The sequence below is a fragment of the Ammospiza caudacuta genome, chromosome 1 (assembly GCF_027887145.1).
Source record: "Ammospiza caudacuta isolate bAmmCau1 chromosome 1, bAmmCau1.pri, whole genome shotgun sequence".
NCBI lineage: Eukaryota > Metazoa > Chordata > Aves > Passeriformes > Passerellidae > Ammospiza > Ammospiza caudacuta.
The window spans coordinates 72753240-72776570 of record NC_080593.1 but is presented as its reverse complement, the minus strand read 5'-3'; the positions used below and the strand labels follow the sequence as shown (position 1 = coordinate 72776570).

Genomic DNA, 23331 nt, shown 5'->3' with positions numbered 1-23331 from the left:
TATTCCCCAACTAGGGGGAGGATAAGTGCATGGGCCTTGGTAGCCACCAACATATTTACACAAGGTTCACTACTTCACAGTGAACTGTATATGGAGGCTTAACTAGAAACAAGGTAATTAACAACTTCAATAAATTGTTATTTTAACAGTGATTACAACCAATTAAAATGCAAAACATTAATTAAAATAGGTTTTGTATAATTACTCTTCAAATAGATCCTACTAACTGTATTTCTTGCCATGCTGGATTTATTACTTACTCTGTGTTGCTCTGGCACAAGTTTTAGCTTGGGATAGGTATATGTATGTGTGCACATGTGTTTCATGTATGTGGAACATCCCCAAAGCATTTGATTAAGTAGAGTAATTGGAAAAAATTACAAGAATTAGGAGTAGATAAACAATAGTATGAACCCATGAAGGTTTAAAAACGCAATGGAAGCAAAAAAGGTACTGTACCTTGTGCCAATATCCAGCCAGCTTCCATAATCTTTAACCAAAAAGAAAAAATGCTAGAAAATAAAACAACTTCAATTAGTACATCAGTACATGCACAATCTGAAAGACAAAATTCAACCAAATTTTTTTCAGGCTGCTTACCCCAAATTTCTAATTCTTCACACAGAATATGCATACCTTTCCAGGAATGATCATTGGACCACAGTAAAGAATAGTTTAGGAACCAGAAATAGATTTAACATGGTATCAAACAAAAACATCAAGAGATGGATGAAGTTCTGTCTAGCTTGGCTTGCAGAAACCAAAGAAATGGCAGAAGTTTTTCAATAAGAAAAGCCAAGATACCTCATTGTTTGAGATAACAACATGCCAAATAATGCATAGTGCCTAAAAGTTTTCATGGAATTTCAACACAAATGTCTTTGGGCAACTCTGGCAGTTCTCTACCTGTAAAGTGGGAATAATTTTGGGAGAAGATAGTACTTCCCTATTAGTGAATTCCCCTAATTCTAGTTGGTGGTCCCATTGATTCAAGACTACAAACATGTTCTCTTTTTGGCCTGCTACTTTCTCATTTCTTGAAAACAGGAGAATACATGAGATGTAAGACCTGGGTATACTGGGGCCTGCTACACACCAGTAAGAACTTGTAGTCTTCTTTTGGTTTAATTATACTGATTTTATTAGTTAAATGCTATGAATGTGGTTTGTTGGTATACTATTTATTTTCCTGTGGAAGTTACCCAAAAGCAGATTAGACACATAGACTTATTTGAAACTTAACACAGCCACACCTTCTCCTTTTCTCACTCTACAGACAAATTAGCAATTATTTGGTTTTTACTTGCTGTTTTTCCTATCAGGTGATATTTACAGATCACACTGACTAAGAAATAAGATCAGGAATGCTTACTCCAAGGGATAAAACAAAAGCAGCATGTATAAAGTGACAACACCAGCTCTACCTGCCAATTTGAAAAGGTTTCTATTTACCAGTGGCACTGCTTGCTGATTTGAAGACAGCTGGAGTGGGCAACAAAAACACACTTTTAACCTGCCAAAACTGTGTTGGGGAATTGTTCAGCTTTGGGTTGTTTTGGCTAGCTTGGTTTGTGGATGCAGGCTTTCTGAAGATAGCATTTCCTGACAGCTTACTACAAAGGGCACAAAGTGTCTGTCTGGATGTTGCTGATCTCCTGGATTCTGACAAGTGTAATGGAGCTGGTGGGTAAAGCATTTCTCCTTTTCCTCTCTTTTTCAAGAGAAGCTGGGGTGAGCAACAGGTTTGGAATTCCTGAACAATTAATTAAACCCTGAACACAGCTAAAACAGATATTCTTGTTTAATTTTTTCCAAGGAATTTGATCGTAAAGCACATGAGGAACTCCAAATGTTAACTTATTACTTCACTTTGTCTCTTACTATTATGAGAACATTACTTCTTCAGAAGCATTAATTACATGAAATTTGAAAAGCAGTGATTGGAAGAGTTTTATCTCTAAGTTATGCTAGGATTTCAATCCAATTCTCTGCCCTAGTTAGAAAAACTTTGAAGTCTGAAACAAATTCAGATCTCTCTTGATGGAATTAGGAGAACTCGCTGCTTCTTGATCTTATTTGAAGAGAATGTGCAACAACTTACCAAAGCCATAATGTCTGAAATCACAAGAACAATGAGGAAAAGGCTGCAAAGAAAAAAACCCAACAAAGTCAGACCATCAACCTTTCTTTATGGACACAGCTATTAAAAGAGCTTATTAAAACTCACAGAAAGAAAGTAAATAAAGATATGATTTCTTGCATTTGCCTTTCAAACAATCAGGTACATTTCAATCTACTAGGAACAATTAAAATACACTACTAGGAGATGTGGCATTTATAATTTCACATTCATAGGGTTTCGATTTTGCAATGGAGAAACCTGAGTGATTTTTTGGAGAACAAAAGAATCTTGCAAAGAGCATCTGGCCCATTCTTGATGCAGAGAGCTGTGTGCTGGTTGGACCAAATAAAGCTGATTTAGGAGCTTCATGATGGACTCAAGAGTGAGCAAAGCTGCTTGGCAGGTACCTGAACTGTTCAGTCCCACTCTGCTGACAACCACTGTTGGGTCACAGGCTGCTAAAGGAGCTGCTTGCCCCCTTCCAAATCTCTGGATCCCATCACCTACTCTGGGAACACCCAGCATTTTGGTGGTCTGCTCCCAAACCATGGGACTCTTCACAGGTAGCAATTAACTTCTGAAAGTTAGGCTTACTCTAGTAAAAGGAACCAGGAGGGAGGAGGCAGAGCTATTTTTTCCCCCCCATTAACCTAATCATCTTTTCCTGAAACTATGTAAATCCTAAATTACATGAAAGCAATTGCTGTATCTGGTTAAAACTGGTTTCTAAGTTAATGACACTGAAGTAATGTTGCAAACAGCTGACCCATTAACAAAAGTCTTTAACTAGAATAAAGCTAATTTATCTGTACTACCATCATAAAATTACAAATGTTTTTTTGGAAAATGTCCTGCTGCAGCATTGCATGAGCATGTACTGGGGAGATACCCATACCCAATGCCTCCAAATGAGGAACTTGCTGATATTGCCTACATCAGTTGTGCTTCATTAGTAAATCAGGATGCAGCAAACCAACTCTATCTCAGACACAGGGAAAGGCTTCTCTCTGTTAACCCATGGCTCAGATAGACAGGATGTTGCAATAATAGTGCTTAGGAGGCACTCAGCTAGAGGGATATTTTTTACAGGCAAGCTCCAAGAACATAGTGGGACAGAATATTCCCCACTGAAAAAAAAAAGTCTTTAATCTGTAATCAGGGACTTTAGGAGCAATTTGTCCAAATCACAAAAATCCACTTTTTGCCCTTCTGAACTACGGGAAGCCTTTCTCAACAGAAGGACAAGACTAATTTCAGGGCATCTTTATGCACTGCAAAGACAAGATTGTTCCCAGTGATGGTTTAATTTATCTAGCAGGGGCAGCAACAGCAGTAAGGAGTGCAGCACAGACTTCAGGATGCGCTGACAATCAGAGCACAACCTCTCCGGGGATCCCGGGTGTGCCTTGCGGTTTCTGCCTTGTTCCCAGGCGGATGCTATGGCACTATCACTGCATTTGTTACCCCAGCCCAGCTAAATGAAACTGGCACAAACACCAGACAGAGTTACAGCCACAGCCTCATGAAGTGGCACAGAAATACAGTGTCCCCTGGTTTATGAAGGCAGTATCATTTCCCCTCTCACACACTCAGATGCACATTCCATAAAAGTTTGCAATATCACCAGTGCTGCCAAGGGAAGCAGTCACAAATTAGGAAATGCTGACCTTTATGATGCTTGAGCCCTAGAAATGGAAACCACTAGCTGGTCATCTGAGCAACCCCAGGTCCCCAGGGCAGTCCTGTCCTTGAACAAGCCTTAGGGATGAGGATGAATGCCCTTCCTTGGGGGTCCAAGGATTACGCAGGCAGGATGTGCACACAGCTACAGCAGAGCAGGTGAAAGGGGTGGGGAGTGTCGTGCTGCCACTCCAACAGGGAGTCAGATTTTGGGCTGCCCCACCTCTCTTTGGTAGTGAGTGGTGTTGTACAAGGAGACAACAGGCAGGGTCAGGCAGGAGGAAAGCAAATAGAAAAGCAGAGGGCATCACAGCAAGTGAGGGCAGCTTCCTCAGGCTCAGCTGAGCAATGCGCAGGAGAAAGTTCCTGAAGCCCTCCTGCCACACACAAGCAGGACTTTTGGTCGACCCACACAACACTCCACAGTGACAAAACCACATGGCTGACAGGGATCTCCTCCATCTCAGCACCATCCATAATATCACACAATGAGTTGAGGATTCAGTCATGTGCACTGGGTCTGCTGAATGGGGTGAGCAGGGCTGACAAAATAAAAGTCTTGAGATGGGAAAACACGTTTCAAGTCTGGATACAGCACTCCCTGAGGCAGGGCACCCATACTCTGAAAAGTCCTTAGAGATAGGGAAAGGACTGGCAGCCATTTGCTCCTACTGCAAAATAATATGTAATACTGAACACATCTGGGAAGCACTGAACTGCAGTGCAAGGACATCCAGTGCCTTTTTTTAATGCTATTGCTGGTGAGGTCAATGCTACAAAGTTATAAATTGGTTACATTATAAATGGGCTACTTAAAAAATACTACCCGATAGGCAAAGACGCAGTATAAGGTAAAAATCAGACTTTAAATTCTGCTCATTGTTAACATTATGGAGGAAAAAGGGTCTTTCTGTGTATTGTCAACAAAGAATATTTAATATCTGATTGTTTCAGACAAGGCCAACACTTAAATTTATACTCATTTATCACTAAGGAAAAAACCCTGAACTTGCAGAAATCACTGAACAAAACCCCAAAGCCCAGTAAGAAATAAAAGCAACAATGAGATCTAAGAGGGTTTTTTTTTTATTAGCATTGAGACTTGAAAATTGTGAATTCCTCCAAAATAGATCTGAAACCCTTACTAATGCAGAAATACAGCATGCAATGTACCTCTTAGAAGACAGCTGTGTTGTGACTTGAACAGCTTCGAAAGCACATGATACCAGAACAAACGGGATTGCAACCTGTTCAAAACACAAGCCACATTTTGGCTTATAGTCATATTTACAAAAAGAACCTGGGCAGGTTGTGAAAATATTTTCCTGTTTTTAAAACCATCACAGAATGGGCATGTTACAAAATAAAATATTGGCTAGACAGGGTAGAAAATAATTTTGCCGGAAACGTTTTCAGTTAATTAATAAAAACCCCCTTCCCTGGTCATAGCTGGACTGCCATGAAATAAGCCACGAGGTAATATAAAAAACTATAATTAAAGCATATCCTCACTTCATTTATCCATTTTAGCACTAGTGATAAATACTTCAACAAGTCTAGAAGACGGAACTATTCAGATCCAGCATCTCACATGACAGGCTGCAGAGTTTCAAGTGTAAAGGACAATCTCATCACCAAAAAAAAGTCTGAATGCAGAAGGCTTTCAATAAGGCAAGGGTCACACTGCCCCTCCAGAGCCAACTCATGCAAATGTAAATGGTTCAGTAAATTAAGAACAAAAACTAGAAAACAGGAATGCTGCCTTTTGCTCTTTCCAAAGCTGATTTGCAATCCTTATGTTAGCAGTGTATAAAACCTGACTACTGGCATCCAGAAGGTTTGCACTATGGATCTGTGTCCTGTAGGACAACATGCAGTGTTTCTGTAACTTCAGGCTGCTTCCTCTGGGACAGAAGCAGCAGAAAAACAGTGGTAAAAAATACTGCTTATTTTGGTAATAACAAATAGATTCAGTGTCCCACTTCACCCCCTCTGGCAGATCCTTTACTCAAATACTAGAAAAGAGCTACCACACCTTGCCTGCAAACCAGAAGTGCAATCCAATCTCTGACAGACTATTAAAGACAGAAAATAATGGCCAGTGTAAAATGATAACCTAATCAGTAGAACATTCAATACCTCTATTTAATGTAATATAGATAGAGCTAATTATATATATATATATATATATCCTCAACATTTCTGCTGAAATTATACTACAGGAAAAGCTTAAAACTTTAAAAATCATTAAAGTACTTTCAACAGTTGAAATTTCCATCTTAATAAAATAAACTGACCTAATGCTGTTAAATTACACTTCCCCGCACTTCAGCTTCTCTTTTGGGAAACAAAATTATCTCTCTAGAAACACTACAAAGACTGAAAGCTTCACACACAGTTAAGAAGCCTAATGAAGCTCAAATATATATACATATGTTCTTTTGTGAATTGCAAAGTAACAACCATGTATGTGATACGTTATTTATTCCACAGTTTTCTGAGAAAATCTCACCAAGCTAAGATTACTAACCTTCAGTAAAAGCAAGCCTCCCATCATGAAGGGACTGAACACAGTCAAGAAACAATAGACAGAAGCAGGATCAAAACTAGAGAAACATGAAAAAGACATTAGATATCTTTGAAATGGCGTTTTCCATTTTAAAAAACCCTCAGTCTTTAATTACCCTGTAACACACTGGGTTGTATATACATTTTTAAACAAGGCTTCCAATTTTATCTTCTCTTGATGAAATATTAAATCAGCAGGGACTGCCAACCTCACCTGTCTTTCCCTACAATTTCTCTCTGATTGTGTTTTTCAAGGTGCCATGCTGTTGGTGGGCAACCAAGCTCTCCCTGCTCATCCTGATAACATCTAACGGAATTGAGACAGCCTCACAACCAACAAGCTCAGGCTCTTAGGGCAGATATTACAGAGAGCAGAAACAAAATAAATTGTTATCTCTCCACTGATTACTACTTTGATTCTGCTGCCCTGATTTTGTTAACTAAATTTACATTTAGTATGTCAACTGCAGGAAGAATTTTTTGTACTCTGTGTCTCAAATAAATGAATAAAATTTACCTGTTAATAGAAGCTATGTTTCCAGTGCCAAAAAAGGCTGTCACTATGAAGAAAACCTAGATGTATTTAAGGAAAATACACTAAATAAGAAAATAAAACCCACATTTCTCCTCCTTCATTCCAATTTACTTTCAAAATCTATCATGAAACTACAAGAAGCTGATCCACTGCTACAGGTTTTACAGCACATTAAGAAATCCAGAGTATTTTCTAGCTCTACCCTAGATTTCACACACATCTATACCAATTTTAAAACACACACTGCCTAGGGTAAGGTTTTAGAGCCTGTCTTGAGGCCCTTGTAAGAAAGCTGCAGCTGGCTTTTTGGGTCTCTGCCTAGCAAGATAGGAATACCCCTGGACCAGAAACCCAGCAATGCATTCAAACACGTGCTTTTACAGAAAGTAATGGCACAGGCATGTGTTCTGCACACCAAAAGAGATAGCTTTATTGAGGAACTGATCATGGCTCTTAAAAAAGGCCAGAAGTTCCTATGCTATCCTTACTAGAGATTTTTTTTTTTTGTCCAAAGATTATGCTGAGCCTACCCATGGCAATATGGGACTCATTTTCTTCCTCACTTGAGGGAGGATGACTCCAGCAGTCTCTGTACAGCTAGAAGGTTTTTGATAAACCTTACCTTTTTCATCTAGATACAACACTTGCTACTACATGAGCCCATGAAAGGTATTTTTCTTGCTCCTGAGCTCACTGGAGCCCGTTATAGCTCACATGACTTCAGGTGAAGAACAGTTTTTAACTTATTCTGCATGAGGCAGAGGGTCATAAGTCAGTGAGGATGGGCTGCTGTTGCCAGAGCTCCCTCTGGTCCTTTTGCTCCTGTTATAGCTTCTGCACTGGATCATTTAAGTCTCTCCATAAACAATTTGTTACCAACTGTTCAGCAGAATAGTTGGGATTCTGCATGCAATATTTTGGAAGGATTAGGTCAGCATAACTGAAGAAATCAGGCTTCCCAAGAGTATCACAATTTCAACTTTAGTAACACGGCAGTCTAACAGCCTGCCGGTTGAGATTTATAAGAGCAGGTCTGCAATAAAACAAACAAGAAAAAACTAGTAACACATAGGTCTAATCAAAATGCTAAGCATGAGCAATCTGAATCTTTTCCTCAAAGATCAGATTGATTTCTCAGCAGATGGCAGCTACTGGGCCTGATACAGGAGCCTTGGGACAACCTTAAGGCACACAGTTCACAGGATTGTAGCTGCAGTATGACTGCTCTAGCAGAAAAAGTTCTTCCTCTAATACCACCACTATTTCTAAACATTACACAGCATCTAAACTTAAAAAAAAGACATGTTTTGAGCAGACAAAGGAGATCTGAAAATTAGTTATTTTTTCAGGAGCTGAGCAAAACACATTTAAGTGTTTTAAAGAAGTGCTCACTTGTGGGGCAGTGTGAAGAGCAGAAAAGGCCTGGACTCTGTGCAAGCACTGAATTATCAACACTGCTGTCATCACAAATGCAAAACATAGCCTCACACGAGCTACCATGAAGAAAATTAACTCTAGCCAAAACCAGCATAGCTACATTCCAGTGTTAAAGATGTACTATGCTGGAGCTTTAAAAAATACAGTTGGATTAGTTGATTTATTTTTACTAGTATTTAGCAACTGACAGCAGTAGTTTTACTGAAGTTAGCATATTTTTTGTTAAAATAGCAAATGAAATTGATGCATTAATGGCAAGGTCTCAGCTCTTTTTAGGTAGACTAAAGCAAAGACAAACATCAAACACCTAGCAAATAATTTTGCCTTCTCTCTTAGCATTAATCTGCCTTCTTAAAGTGGTATCTATTACACTTTCTCTGCTGCAGGTTCCTAATGTCCAACAACATAGTTTCAAATTCCAAAAGTGTGGGCTCTGTGACTGTGACCCACCCTCTCAGATTTGGTTATCTGACCAACTATAAAGGCTATTTTTGTAGGAACCAGTACTGAGACAACTTCCTCCCCAGATACAGTAACTCACCTGCATGAAACCCCTCTGTGTTCTAGACTGGCTCACTTTCTCTCCCGTTTGCGCATCCATATTCCTTGCTACCAAATAGCTCTCACTTAATTGCAGTCCCACAATGAAAGAGAAAAATGACAATGTCATCAACGTACAATATTACAAAAAATAATCAGCTGCAGTAGCAGTTACAGGAACACAAACTAACTGCTATGTTAGTGAACAAACAGCTCTTCCCTCCTAATACCATATAATTTCTAACAGTAGAAATCACTTAAGATATAAATAATTCTAGGCCAGATTCTGGGAACATATTTCACTATGAGCCTGCAGGAACTTTCCTTCTTGCTTCATCTGCCTGCTACCTAACATCTGCTTCCTAACACACTGCCACACTCTAAAAATGAGAATAACTTTAATATCACCTATTTCAACTGATTTGTGAAGGTGAGCAAATTCCCTCCAGCCAAAATGAAGTCAAACAAAACCAAATTGAAAACAGAACTCCTCAGAAGAAAATTTACCTAGCTGCAATGGCCATAAGTGGGCAAAGAGCCAGATTCTAAATCTGCATTTTTAACTACTTGATAAAATGCATAATGTACATACCATCGCCTTTTGTGTGATATGAGTCAAATCATCTTTACCAGCTCCTGTTCTCAGTGAGTGCCAGGCTACAAATTTTGACTGCAGGTCCTTTTGAAACAAACCCCTTTTTTGCCCTGGAGTGCAGCAACCAACCAAAGGATACAAAGAAGAAGGACCTCCGGACATCATCCAGGTGGAGCTGTCGGAACTGAGTTATATCCATTGTACAGGTGAAGTTGAAAACAGCAAGCTGGAAAGACAGCAGAAGGAATCAACACCAAATATGAACTAATGGACTTTGACAGAGCCACTGTATTTTTACTGAAATGAATGAGAAAGAAACCTACTTCCCTATTGCCTGTTATTAGAGTATTATAATAAGGACTGCAAACATTTCCCATGTTTTCATTATACTTTAATGAATTAATGAATCTGCCAGAAAGACTGTACAAGTGAGATGATCAAATGAACAGTGAAGCTTCCACTGTTATCTACACTAAAAATGAACTTCTGTGCCTTAGACTTATAACCATCTTTTTTCATCAGAAATATTCCTCCTACACACATACACTTCCACTGCTCACATGAGCATATGGATAAAGATCCTCAGAAATAAAAGACTGCAAGTATCCTTATTTGACTTATTTTGTGAGTGAAAATAGTTAAATACTCTCCATCTCCTTTACTCAGTCCTCAGCACAATATCACTTGACTTGAAGAGGAATTATCTTCATGGAATTTAAGAGGTCAGTGAACTCCTTTACATTGGGAAAAAAAAATCAAGTAATAGACATTCAAGACTGATAACATTTTAATTTAAAATAATCTCTCATCAGAGAATTGAGCTGCATTCTCTAATACAAGATTTACTTTGCAGCATATATTAACAGGCATTCTAGGGATGATATCTTCTGGGGTAAGCATTATTGTTCCTTTCACTTGAAACCACAAGGTTTAAGTAAATGTTGACAAACAGTGAGTGACAACTTAAAACATAATTACAGCCTACCTATGTTCTTTTCATTTGCATTTGATTAGTAAAGTGTTCACCACTGTTTAATACAACTTTAATAGAATTTTATTTTACAATAACACCAGACTAACAGCAGACAGGCAAGCATCATAGATGCCTTGTAACAAGATACAAAAGTTAGAGTGGGTTTTATAGTGGAAGAAAAAATACATCCCACAGATGCTAAACATCTTCAGTCATAATTGTGGCATCACACTAATTGTAATTGTGATATTCAGATTCCATCCCTGTTGCTTAAGATGCTACAAAACACAATCACACAAATTATCATAAGTAAAGGTAGCATAAATAGAAAATGATTCCTGGTTTTGTTTTTGTTTTTTAGCCTTGAATTGGTAAATCCTACTCCGTCAAATTTCAAAACGGTCTTCATTGTAGGAACACCACAAAATCACAGCTAATGTCAAGTTCGCTCTGGTGACTGTCTTGGTGGTGACTGTCTTGGCTCAGGTTTCAACCTCCAGAACTTTTTCCTAATTATTATGAGCTGCAAAAGGAAGGAAAGATGTGTACCAACACTCTCTTCAAGTGACTCTGGCCACTCTCATGCACATGTAGCCAGGAGGGCTCATCTGGGAGAAGCCAGGGAGAGCTGTGGTGCACACCCACCCAACTGGCTCCAAGGACCCAAACCACTGTAACTGGCACTTGGGATCTGACCAAAACAGTGGCACAGCCCCAGTTGGTTCAACCCCACACCTAACCTAAGAGCTAAGTTGCAGTGTGAACAGCATGGCCTTTGCAAATTGTTGACAATATACTAAATTTTAAGGTGAAGAATTTACATTGATTACAAACTCCCTTTTCTCCTCCAGGCAAATCTGAGAAGGAGCTAGTTCCAAGTTGGTTTCTGGTTACTTGTCAGTCTAAACAGAAATAAGTTTCCATCCTTGGACAAAGTCAAATTAAGATTGCTAATATCTCCTAAGGTCTTTTCAGAAATCAAATAATTTCAGCCTCTCACTCCTGAGTCTGTGATCAGACCAAAAAAAGTACAGTGACATTGTACTTCCTCTGAAGACTTCATGCACCTTATGCTACACTTGACAGAGACAGCTCTGTGGCCTACAGACCATACCACTGTGTCTTACTAAGTCAGACTGTCTTCCTGCATTTCTAGAAATGGCTCTGATGTGCAATATCTTCCATAACATGAATTACAAATCTTAGTTAAAAAGTCATATTCCTAGTTCATGATACAGCTAATACTGACTTTCAAACTGAAAAGAAACATGAAGTGTTGCTTTCTGAAAACCACTCAGAATATTTATTACATCCTGAAAAAAAGCCCAGCTAAAGCTGTTAATTACATTGATATATCTGTCAAGAGCTGTTACCTTTGGTTTGAGTGAAAGACCATAGTGCTGCAGTGCTTCTTGTTCCATATTTATCCACACAAACATCAAACCAAACAGTGCCAGTGGAAAAAGAGCTTCATATCTGAAAAGTAATGTAATAATCATAGTAAGTGCAGTTGCTGACAACTAATTAACATCAAATGCTGACATGTTTCTTTGCTTTTTTCTTCACACAAAGAATATACCAAAACCTAGTGGCATTCTCTCCCTTCTTTCCCCATTTCCAAATACCCACAGTGGGTTGAATTTTAAAGCCATAAAGTAGTTAAATGGCAAAATTAGAAGAAACAGTTTGCTTCAGCTTTGTCATGTTTTGCATTTTTTTTTTGTTCAATGGCTGCCACAATGTTGGATGAATGCCTTTTTTAATTATAACAAAACTGGAATAAAGTTAAAAGAAACAGGAAAAAACGTGTTTGACATTACTTTTGTGCAAAAGGGAAAATTTCTCAGTGAGAGCCACTTGGAATGGAGGGGTTACAGTTCAACTTCAACAGCAGCTAGAGACTGTGTCTCTTTAGGACCTATCACACAAACTCATTATGGTGATCTCAGTTTTGTTCTAAGGAAAAACACATCTGTACAATAAACGGAGCACTACATTTCACTTCAGTGAAATGCTCTTTTCTTCACTGTATTCCAATCCCTCACAACAGCAGCATCAAGTCACACACCATGGCCACTAAGCTGTTCTAGCTCCACCCCCAATCTCTGGGTACTTCTGGCTCCTACAGCACTCAAATTCCAAACTATGAATGTATTTATGTGAGAGATTAATACCCCCAGAAAACATAAGAGTGTAAACTGAAATTGGATAACATTTAGTTTCTCCAGTTGCACTTCATGGTACCTCCCAGGTTTTTTTCTTTCAGGATAAAACTGTAATACTGATACTGACAAGACTGTAAATGTTTCCCTTTTTATTTTTTCCTTCTTAGACAAATATCTGTTGAAAAAACAAGGAAATCACTGCAGTCAATCTTGGTATTGTTACTGTTGGGCTACAAAGCAACTTCAAACTGGAACAAAAAGATTTGAATAGACATTTCCACTTTAATTATCAGAACCACAAGCAGCTAAACATGAAGATGAAACAGTTATGCTGTCAGCAATACAAACACTACAGCCCTTATAATGGCGTACACTTGCCTTCAGATGAAATGCCTTCGACGGAGTTGGTGACAAGTGGTTGCATGCAGCCATGCTCTTGGGCTGGCTTCAGTGTTTCCACTTAACCCCCCTAGAGAGGTGCTGCAATTTCCCAGGCAATGTGCTGGGTTATCAGTACATGATAGAAGAGTGGACTGAGGAGAGAAACACTGGACACTTTTGGCACCAGTGCCTTGGGTTTTGTTTTCTCTTTTAAGAACCGCTCCAAAATTTTTTCATCTATTTGGACATTGTAGGAAGGCAGCAGAGAGCTGTCAGCATTTACGTGGCCTGGTGCAGGGCCAAAATACAAAGAGGGAGATTGCCAGCCGCAGAGAGAACAACATTCCTGCTTTATACAGTAGCCAGCACAGGCTAAGAAGGTTGAGTGTAAGAATGTATGCGCAGTCAGGAGTAACATTAGGATCAAAATCTTAATGGGGAAGTGGGAGGAAGGGGAGGCAGAAGACTGGAGAAAAAAAAATAGGAGATGCTTCAACTAAAATGAGAGTATCCACAGGAGGCAGCTGTTGCAAAATGTCTGCTGGAATAAATGCCTTTATTCCACTTAATTTTCCAGTGTAATTAAATCCAGAGGATAAGTGGGAGGGGAGGCGGAAAAAACAGTTCCTATACTCCCCATTAATTATGCTCTTAAGAGCTACCAAGTCTGAGAAAAAAGAAAGGGCTGGCTGACACAGTGTTTTCTTCATTTAAAACAGCAGAGGAATTGACTTTTATCCAAAAAAAGCAAGGTCTAGTCTTTATGGGAAACAACATGCCTTTGAAAAAAAAATTACTTCCACAAAAATCTCTCAGAATGCAATTTTCCCTCATTTTAGGACTACCTGTTTCCTGGCACACATCATTTAAGCCATAACTAGACAGTAGTGCTGAGCAGCTGGGAGAGATGCTATTCCCTTTTGTTTGTGAGCAGAAAAGCACACATCAAAACAACAAAAGGCATAAACTAAACCAGACTTTCTTATTTTGGTGCAATTTTGTTTGAACACGCACCCTTCCAGCCACTGCCTTGTCTAGTTGAAAGGAATGTCAACAAACTGTGTTTATAATACAAGGAAGAATATGAAAGTTCCCCTGAATTTTTATTTAGCAAACTAAACAAGGAGATAAATGCTGGAAGCACATGTTACACCTTTAACAGAAATGTGCATGAGATTAAGCAGTTTCACATATAGTCCTGGATTTTCATGAGTAAAACCAACTGAAATAGAGTAAGAATGAAGTACCCTGTGCTGAGGAGCAGGTAGGTGGACATCAGGGAGAGCAATATGCTGAACAGTCTCTCAAAGAGAAACGTGGGGCTCAGCAGCAGCAACACTGGGGAAAAAACTGCAATAATAAGAAGAGATCCATCAGTCACAATGTGCAAAATGTTTCATCCTCAGTAACAAGACAACTTTCCTCAAATCTTGACATATTGTGTACAGAAATTCAATACAGATCATATATGACCCTCTATTTTCAAAAGTTACTTTTGCTAAAGATAACACAATGTTTGGAAAGTTTCACATTCATCAAAAGTAATTTCAGTTCTGTATCATTTTAATTCCCTGTCTTTCCACATCACAGCCTTTATAACTTCTCATGAACTGATGTTAACAAGTTTTTAAGATGACGCAGAAGCACTACCCTCGAATCCAATCAAACTTGACTATTTAATACTACTCTGATAACCAATTACCAAGGCCCCGAGGACCTCTGGCAGCTCAAAAACTGCAGAGACAAAGCCACTGCTCCACTGGATTAAAGCCCTAGGAAGGCATGGGTTGGAAGGAACCTTAAATATCACCTAGTTCCAAACCCCCTGCCATGGGCAGGGACACCTTCCACTAGGACCAGATTGCTCAGAGCCCCATTTGACCTGGCCTTCTCTCTTTTATAATTAGATTAGGAACTGGGCTTCTGGAAAAGTAAGTAAAGAGGCAGAAAAACCAGGAAAGATGGCCAGTGCTTGAAGAAGGGAAAGGGAGAAGGACAAGCACTGCTGTGATGTAATCTTTAAACCTGTTTTTTTTTTAATATTAAAACTGCATGTTTATAAAAAGTATGCTGGCAAATAATATTAATGTGATCCTTCATTGCAGTATAGGAACTTGACATTACTGAATCATTCAAAGCTTGCATCAACTGTAAGTCAAAATTAATAATCACTCCAAGGAACACAAAAGATATGGAAAGTACTCCCTTGTGATTATCATCATTGTATCCATTAGTACCTATAGAGAACATATCAATCAAAGAAGTGAGGAGGTTTCTAACTCCTGTGGATCAGTATGTTTTATTTCCCAGCTTTCAGCCTTGGCCACTGCTACAATTACAGAATAAGTGATTTCAAGGGGCTCCAAAAAGGCCCAATTCAAGGAGGAACTCCAGGGACCTCACTGAAAGTCAGAACAGTTTGAAATAAAATTCAGCATGACAACTGGCCTCTGAATGATACTGAACATATCAGATGTGTAGCACTCTGACTGCTATCATAGATGAGAACAGATGAGTGGCTAGTAGGTGATTATTAGACTTCCTCTTCCATCTCTGATGCAATATATCAGATATTAATCATCAAAAGACCTGTAGGTTTCTGCCTGACCTACACAAACCTCTGTATATGACCCCTGCACACAGTTGTGACACCAATCTCCTCAAAATTTAGCAAGTTGCTATGCTAAATTCCCACAAATGAAAATTTTAAGACATAATATACATTCATTTAGAAATGTCTGCTAATATTAAGAAGATTATGAAGAACATGGGAAGCACCTGAATTAATGTTACACCCCCTGGTTTTGCCTCTATGGTTGCAGTTAAGTACACTGTATGAACCATACAGTATTACAGCTAAAGCCACTTGGACACAGGCCTGCAGGAACCCAGCCATCACTAATTCATTTGCCTGGTTCCTCAAACACCACTCTTTCTCAAAAAAAAAAAAAAAAAAGTAGGTCAAAGTTAAAATTTTAAGAGTTAGGCTTCATATTAATCAAGATAAACAGCTGAGAAGGGGGAAAATTCCCTAGAAAACTTCTGAAGTATGACTATTATTCTGACACAATAATAAAACAGTATTCTTATGAACAAATACTGTTAACTGTGTGTTTCTAGTTGTATAAACACACAGAGATGCAAAAAGAGTTCAGTAACAGTGCCATTCCTCCACAACTACGCAAAAGGACAAAGAGGAGTTGGACCACCTGTAATCCCACCAACCTTGGAAAAACTACAGTAGAGTTTGGTACTTTAATTCTTATGGTATCCCATTTGTGGTACACCCTGGCAACAAGGCAGGTGCTAGTTGTGGGTATAGTAATGACAAGTCATTTCTCTCCAACAGGACTATTGAGGGCATGTTGGACTCCTTAGTGTTTTACCTGCTTATTTCTGTGTTGAATTATGGAAAGCAATTTCAGCAAGTACACAAAGCTCCTATCTTGTATATCATATTCACTTAGAATGATTACTTCCAGTCTGAAAGACTTTGCTAAAATATTCAATACTATGGTGGCAGCAAGTAGATATTTTGAGTACCTACAGTTTACTTCACCCTTAGCTTTATTTTTATCATCACCCACAACAAAGAGAATTTCTAATATACTTTTTCCTCATAACTCTAAACCTCTTTGACTGCCTGAATCATCTCTTAGATGAAAAATGTTTCTCTTTCATCCTTACACAGGAGAGAAATATAACCTTTACACTCAACTCCTGCTCCAGTAAGCCAAGCAGGACTTCATCGATTTCATTGACTTTACAACTGTGAGAAATTCATCCACACAGAGATCCCCATTTAGTTTTAGCAAGCTACAAAGAGTTAGGAGAGCATGATGGAAAGGAAAAAGCTCCTAAGAAAAATGCATTACTAAGAAAGCACTGCTCACACACACTGATCACAATCACTGAACTTAATCTTGAATCTATTTGCTCAAACAGAAGCAGGATTGCTAAAACTGACATGATCTGCTTAAGTTAAAACAATGCCACCAGTACAGGAATGTACAAGACAATGAGCAAGTAGGTAGCATGGGCCACAGTTCTTTCATTGAGCTGTGTTTAATTTCCTAATCTTGAGTTGTAGCAAAAAGCTGCTATCCAACCTTATATGGGATATGTTTAACTCTAAAACAAATCCCACATTTCAGATCACTCAGGGATAAACAATGCTCAACATTTTCTAATGGAGCCCTACAGAAATTACTTTATAACTGAAATATGGAAGGTATTGCTTCACTGTATTCCAGAAGTCCAGTAACAATTCCATTTGCTGTTTAATAACACTAAGATTTTTGAGTGGTGAAAAATTCATAGACTTACAAATTGTTCTTTTCTTTAATAATTAGATACTATCAGATATCAAAAATACACTATCATCATTATTTCACAGGTATTTTGCAAAGCAGCTCTCAAAATTACTTCCACATGAGTCACTGCCATCTGCTGCAGCTTCAAGTTTACATTGAATTACAGCAACAACCTTTGGTCATTTCCCTGTGTTCAACTGGATTGATGGCAGAACATCTCAGATCACCCATATCCATCACCAAGTGAAACAAAAAGGAATTTATACCATTATATCCCTAAAAGAGGTCTTCAAAATACTCAGAACACTCAAAATATAAAGCTATTTGTAAATCAAAGGTATTTGCATTTTATCACAAACTTACAAAGGAATAATATTTTAGAAGACTAACACATATCTCAAAATAACTCACTTAGGAAAGGAAACATACAGAAGAACTACCAGCAATCAGATAAAGGAAAAGAAGTCGTTCATGAAAAAGTGACATCATCCCCCACCCAGTCCCAGACTCCACAAACTGCCAGCATAGAAGTTTGAGAGGGAAGATTTTCTTACCTAGTGTCATCCAGCTAATAATTTGATTCATTACAGGTAATCCCTGTTTGATCTTAAGGCTGTTATGGGTACTGCCCACAACATATGTCGAAAGTGCAACACTGAACATCTAGAAAGAAGAAATCAGGCAAAGAAACACAAAATTAATGTACGGATCTCTGCCATTCCATCCTAAATATGTAGGTATGCTTTAGAGTTGCATCAACACCTCATTTGAATCACCATAAGAACAGGAAGTCAAAGACAGTGTTGAAATGTATAACTTTATATAACCTACAATTACTGGCTTTTTAAAACTTCCATCTAGATTACTTTTTATTAGCATTCTTGTTATTTATTTGTGCTATTTTAGAATAGTATCCACAAGTGACCTGGACCACTGATTTGATATGCTCTGCTCCTTGTCAACAGTAATTATTTAAACACTCCTGCAAACCACAGAAAACACATGCCCCCAGTCCTTCAAGGGGCACCTGTCCTCAAACAGCAGCCACAAAGAACAAGCAGAGCCTTTGGCTTTGCTGCAGAATCAGGTACAGGGAGAAGGGGAAGGTTCCTGGAAGAAGTGAAGCAGCAGCAGAACAACTTAGAGGTGGCTTTTATGGGATGGAAAGAAGCTGCTGGGTTTTTTGCCCCCCAACCGAATTGACTGAACCACCTCAAGCAGAGCCCTCAGCCTTGCAGAAGTAGAAAAGTTGGAGAGGTTTTTTCTTTTACTAATTCAAGAGACACCATTCAGTCATCAAGTACGTGCAAAGAACCTTTTGAAAATTACCCCATGAGTCAGTTATTTTTGAAAGGTGACAATTATCCAAGGAAATGCTTGAGCCAAATTTTCAATTACTGCTATTTATTCACAACTCTGCAGTTCCACTAAAAGGCAAATCAAGCATGCACAGTACTTTGCAAACATGTGCTTTAAAACTGCATTACCAGATGTAATTGCAGTCGTGGCTTTTTAGTGCAACTACACCATTCACATCCATCACTGTGTACCATATGAATAGCTGCTATTTCCCTGCTAGACTGCAGTGATACCTACTGGGATCAGCCCAGATGATACATTTAGCACCAGCGTTCTTTTTTGACAAGTTTCACAGGTGCTCAGTATCTGCTGCTTCTATTTCATTCCAAGCCACAAGAACATGTACCTTGTATTTCTCTGTGACATCAATAAACAAGGTCAAAACATTAGACATCCAAAAGCTCAGGCAATTTTAGACTTCTGATGTTTAATTTGGACACTTTTGCTGTATTCAGACCCTTTGACATATCTTATCAAGTTCTGTTTGGTGTCATGAGCTCTGGTAATTCCTCCGATATCCCCTAGACACTGGTGAAGTCACTTTGCACTAACTTTGTGTCACCCTCTGTAATATATCCTGTGCCTTGGAAGACTTGTGATGGCCTGGGAACATTAATAAGCACAAGGAACTGCTGCTAAATCTATGTCAGTGTCCAGGGAAGGGCTCAGCAGGTGCTTTTGAGAATCTGTGTTCACATTTTAAGTAATGTTCAAACTGGTCTTGGCTTTCACCAACACCTCCAGGACTGAGGTGGAACTGAGCAGAAGTAACTTGGAGAGGCAAACTGAGCTAAGCTAAGAATCTGTCTCCCTTCATCCTTCACAACCCTCTCTGATGTTCAGAGACAATTCCTGAACAACTTAAGAGCAGGTCTCAGATACCCATACCTGCAGGTCATACTGCTACAAAGAAGAAACCAGCGGTGACACCTGCAGTCCCAACACTGCCAGCTGCTCTGGCTGGGAGCTCTCCTAAGCATCAAACATCTTAAGGACCCATAGGGAGAATGGCAGGAGAACCAGCATCATCAGCTGGGCACAGGCTGGTTGAAAACACCCCTCCTGTCCCCTGCTTCCACCAGAATGACATGGATTCCTACTGTTCACTTCTATTTTAAACAGCATGAAGATGTTGCTCTTAGGAACATGGTTTAGTGCTGATCTTGGCAGTGTTAGGTTAATGGTTAGACTTGATCTTACAAGTCTTTTCCAACCAAAATTATTCTATAATTCTAATTGAGAGGAGGAAACTAATCAACTGACCACCTTGGACACACATGAAGTCCAAGCATCCTGGGAATAATAACTTGGTTCAACATTATCAATCAATCAAAACAGCAAATTTTCAGTGGTGTGGCAGAAACTGGACACCATCTATGAAACAGATGGCAAAGAGAAGGCGGTGCTCTTTCCAGCAACAATTAGGTTATACAGTAAGCACTGCAGCAGTCTAGCTGATGGATTATGAATGGCTCCTGGTTTCATCATTACTAAAGCCTTAATGACCTCTCAGAGATCAGAGAATCAAACAATTGTTGAGGCTGGCTTAGGTTTAATTCACCAGTGACTCCAAACATTAAGTAACAGCGTTATCAGAGGAAGGCATAACCTCTGATGACTGCCTCCAAACACCACTTATGGGGAACTTGCAAAACCTACTTTTAAGAAATCCCTTGTCAGATGCAGAGCAGGAATCTGATTGAGTGTGCTTATCTATTTGAATGCCAGTGGCCTGATCACCATTTGTGACAGCAAAATAGGTATTTTCTCCTGACTAGGGGATTCATCTCACCTTCAAAACTGCCTGGGAGCTATAATCAAAATTCAGGATCTCAAAATGAGCATTTTTGAAGATTACCCCTTCCTATTCCCACTGAAAGGTCCAACTCAAAGCAAAATATAAAAGTAGAATTAGGGAATTTCATTGACTAGAAAAACCAGTATTCTGACAAGCATTTTCCTTTTGTATTCCTGTACATTTCAAAGCAACTAAATGCAACCTAACCTCAAAACAAGATATCTATTTAGAAACACATAGAATACCTCTGTAATGTCCTTTTATCGCTCTACATCTGAATAATCTCACCTCCCAATCCTTTCCTTACATGAAATGTGAATGGTGGATCCCATATTTTCCATTCCCAATTAAGGTACTGAAACAAAAGTCTAATAGGGACTAGTAATTAAATGTCACTACTGTAAAATATCTTCTGAGTAAGAGGCAATTTGAGGAACTTTATGATGATCTTAAAAGTTGGGAGAAAAATGAAGACGTTACTTCAGGAATAAGCAGGCAGAACATTTTCCTCTAATTAAGTATCACTCTGTGAGTGAATTTCCTGATTCTCTACGTTTGCTCAAGAATAGTCTGGCATTACTTTTTCACTATAAACCAATTTCTTCATCATCATGAGATGCTGCAGCAGCTGTGTGGTGAGTTGAGGTTGGCCAGCCGCCTACTGGGCCGCTCCCTCACTTCCCCACCCAGGGTAAGTTTTTTCCAGCAAGAAATCCATTGCTGAGTGTATACTGGAAATTCGTGTTTTAAATGCTTAGGAAAGGAACTGACATCTCTTTTCCGCATGAAGGCTGAAAAAATTAAGAGACATCACACCATATTTGACATGCATTCATGCTAAGCTGCTAAAGCCACTTTAAGCATTCATTACTCTTTCCCTTCCTCTTTTCAACCAATCTGAGCTCCATACCTAAATCACTGATATAATGAGTGCATTGCTTTGCTCAGCAAGGAACTCCAGCACACACTTAAATCATAACAGATAAGGCTGTTCCTGAAATAAAACTATTATCTTGTAATAGGTTGAGATAAAAAAAAAGAAAAAAAGAGGACAGCAGGCATGCAAGGTATTATTAGAATCTTAAAGCTCTCTAGAACTTAATTAGCTCCAAGCATGAAAAAAACCTACCTATTTCACAAAGATATAATTCACCTGAAAGAAAACTTAACCAACAGAAAACCAGCTCAATGTCAATCTCACATTGTTCTTCTACAGCCAGAAACTAGAACTAGGTCAGCCCCCCAAACCAGCAAGCCCAAGTGTGCACATGCAACTACTGCAAAGGTCACTGCAAGTGATATACACAGACCAAAGGCAGAACAAGCTCTCCAAGCAGAGCATCAAAATCTATATGCACATTGATATATCAAGCAATATAATTATGGACAGGATGGGCTTTTGGGAACATAGCATGATGATATTTAAGTATGTGCACATGGTCCTCTTGAAATAGCCAAGGAGAAAACTCTTAGGAACAATCTTTTTTTTCTTGAAAACTGTGGCCTTGGTAGAAATATGTTCTTAGAAGGAAAGTAAAAATTTGCACATAAAAACCCTCTAACATTCAGAATTATTGAAAAGTAACAACTGACCTGATAAAAATATACTTTCAGATCTTCATTATCTCTGTACTTATTTTCACTTTTACAAAGAGATGTCAACAAGAATAAAGATATCAAGATGGTCAGCAAACCAGCTGCTGTTCTGCAAAAACAAACAAAAGAACAATAAAATCTCAGAAAACATAATCAAAAATTTCTTTTGCCACCGTACACTGTCTTGTTGCACTTGACATTCCACACCAGATTCAACCCCAGGAGCGTTTTGGGTTTCCTAATCTCTCCTGAATATTCAGTGCCTCCAGGTTCCTCTTGCATTATCTAGCCCTGCTTTCATCCCCACGTTTCCTTTCTATGCCTGAGCTGACTCAGGAGCTCCCTGCTCCTACCATACAAGTTTCATTAATGTACTAAAAAGCCCTGACTTGACAGTACCACTGCCCAAGAACGGAAACACCTATTTCTCACTGGCTTTTTGATTTCTCCCTCTTGTATCTTCTCCCCCAGTATCAACTTATCTGCAATATCCTGAAGCGTCACATTTACTTTTAATTGCTGCTTCAAACCTTTCCAGCTTCACAACTCCCTTGAAAAGTTTCAGACAAACACAGTGGTACAAAGGTAAAATGTTGTATCAGAAGAATAAACAGAAAGATACAGCCTGGGCAAGGTGAATATAAAGAGGTGTCGGAGAGGAAGATCTGTAGGTAATTTAATTCCATTTCGATTTCTAAGCTGTGCACATATATTCTAAAGAATAAAAAAGCTTCAGTTTGGACCAGCAGAAATACATATATATGTATATACAGCTGAGAGGCTGTAAGACAGTCAAGGCAAATGCTGAATATTTCTATGTGCTGAATATTTCTAATGTGCACAAGGAATGAGACTAAGAAGGGTTTTCAAAGGTAGATTTAAAACAGTAGAAAATATTGAAGGAGAACGTCAATAATCTTGGAAATATCTGGGCTCATAATTCTACCTGCAATCACATATTGCTGCTCAAATCCCATATTTCACTGAGGACCAGGCATCCTGGCTCTGCTGAGGCATGACATCTTCTACCAGCCAGCAGGAGCCATTGCATCCTAGGGTCAATTCACTTTTTCTGCAGTAACTACAAAGAGACCATAAGCCAAACCCTTCAGGCCAACCACCTGGATTGCATCCAGATATGAGAGAATGCTCCTATGACCAAAGAGTGGCTCACAAGAGGAGAGGGACAGATAGAGATGTACTAGAAAAACAATAAAAAACAACAACTTTAGAAAATCAGACAAGCAATACCAGAAAAGAAGACTCGGC

The 23331-nt window shown here is 38.9% G+C and overlaps 1 protein-coding gene across 3 annotated transcripts in view; it reads right to left on the bottom strand.

Annotated features, from left to right (window-relative positions):
- The window catches only part of PIGN (phosphatidylinositol glycan anchor biosynthesis class N), an 89300-nt gene that overhangs the window by 8253 nt on the left and 57716 nt on the right, over nucleotides 1-23331 (bottom strand). For 2 of the 3 annotated variants that reach the window (XM_058804125.1, XM_058804131.1), the window contains 10 exons: nucleotides 22060-22171; nucleotides 17864-17972; nucleotides 14244-14346; nucleotides 11824-11926; nucleotides 9617-9703; nucleotides 6888-6943; nucleotides 6333-6408; nucleotides 4976-5049; nucleotides 2102-2144; nucleotides 460-512 (listed from right to left, as the gene is read on the bottom strand). In XM_058804125.1, the coding sequence (XP_058660108.1) occupies nucleotides 460-512; nucleotides 2102-2144; nucleotides 4976-5049; nucleotides 6333-6408; nucleotides 6888-6943; nucleotides 9617-9703; nucleotides 11824-11926; nucleotides 14244-14346; nucleotides 17864-17972; nucleotides 22060-22171 (816 nt within the window). Of the gene's footprint in view, nucleotides 1-459; nucleotides 513-2101; nucleotides 2145-4975; nucleotides 5050-6332; nucleotides 6409-6887; nucleotides 6944-8883; nucleotides 8969-9474; nucleotides 9704-11823; nucleotides 11927-14243; nucleotides 14347-17863; nucleotides 17973-22059; nucleotides 22172-23331 lie in introns of those variants that run through there. The other variant, XR_009274683.1, reaches the window with a different exon arrangement.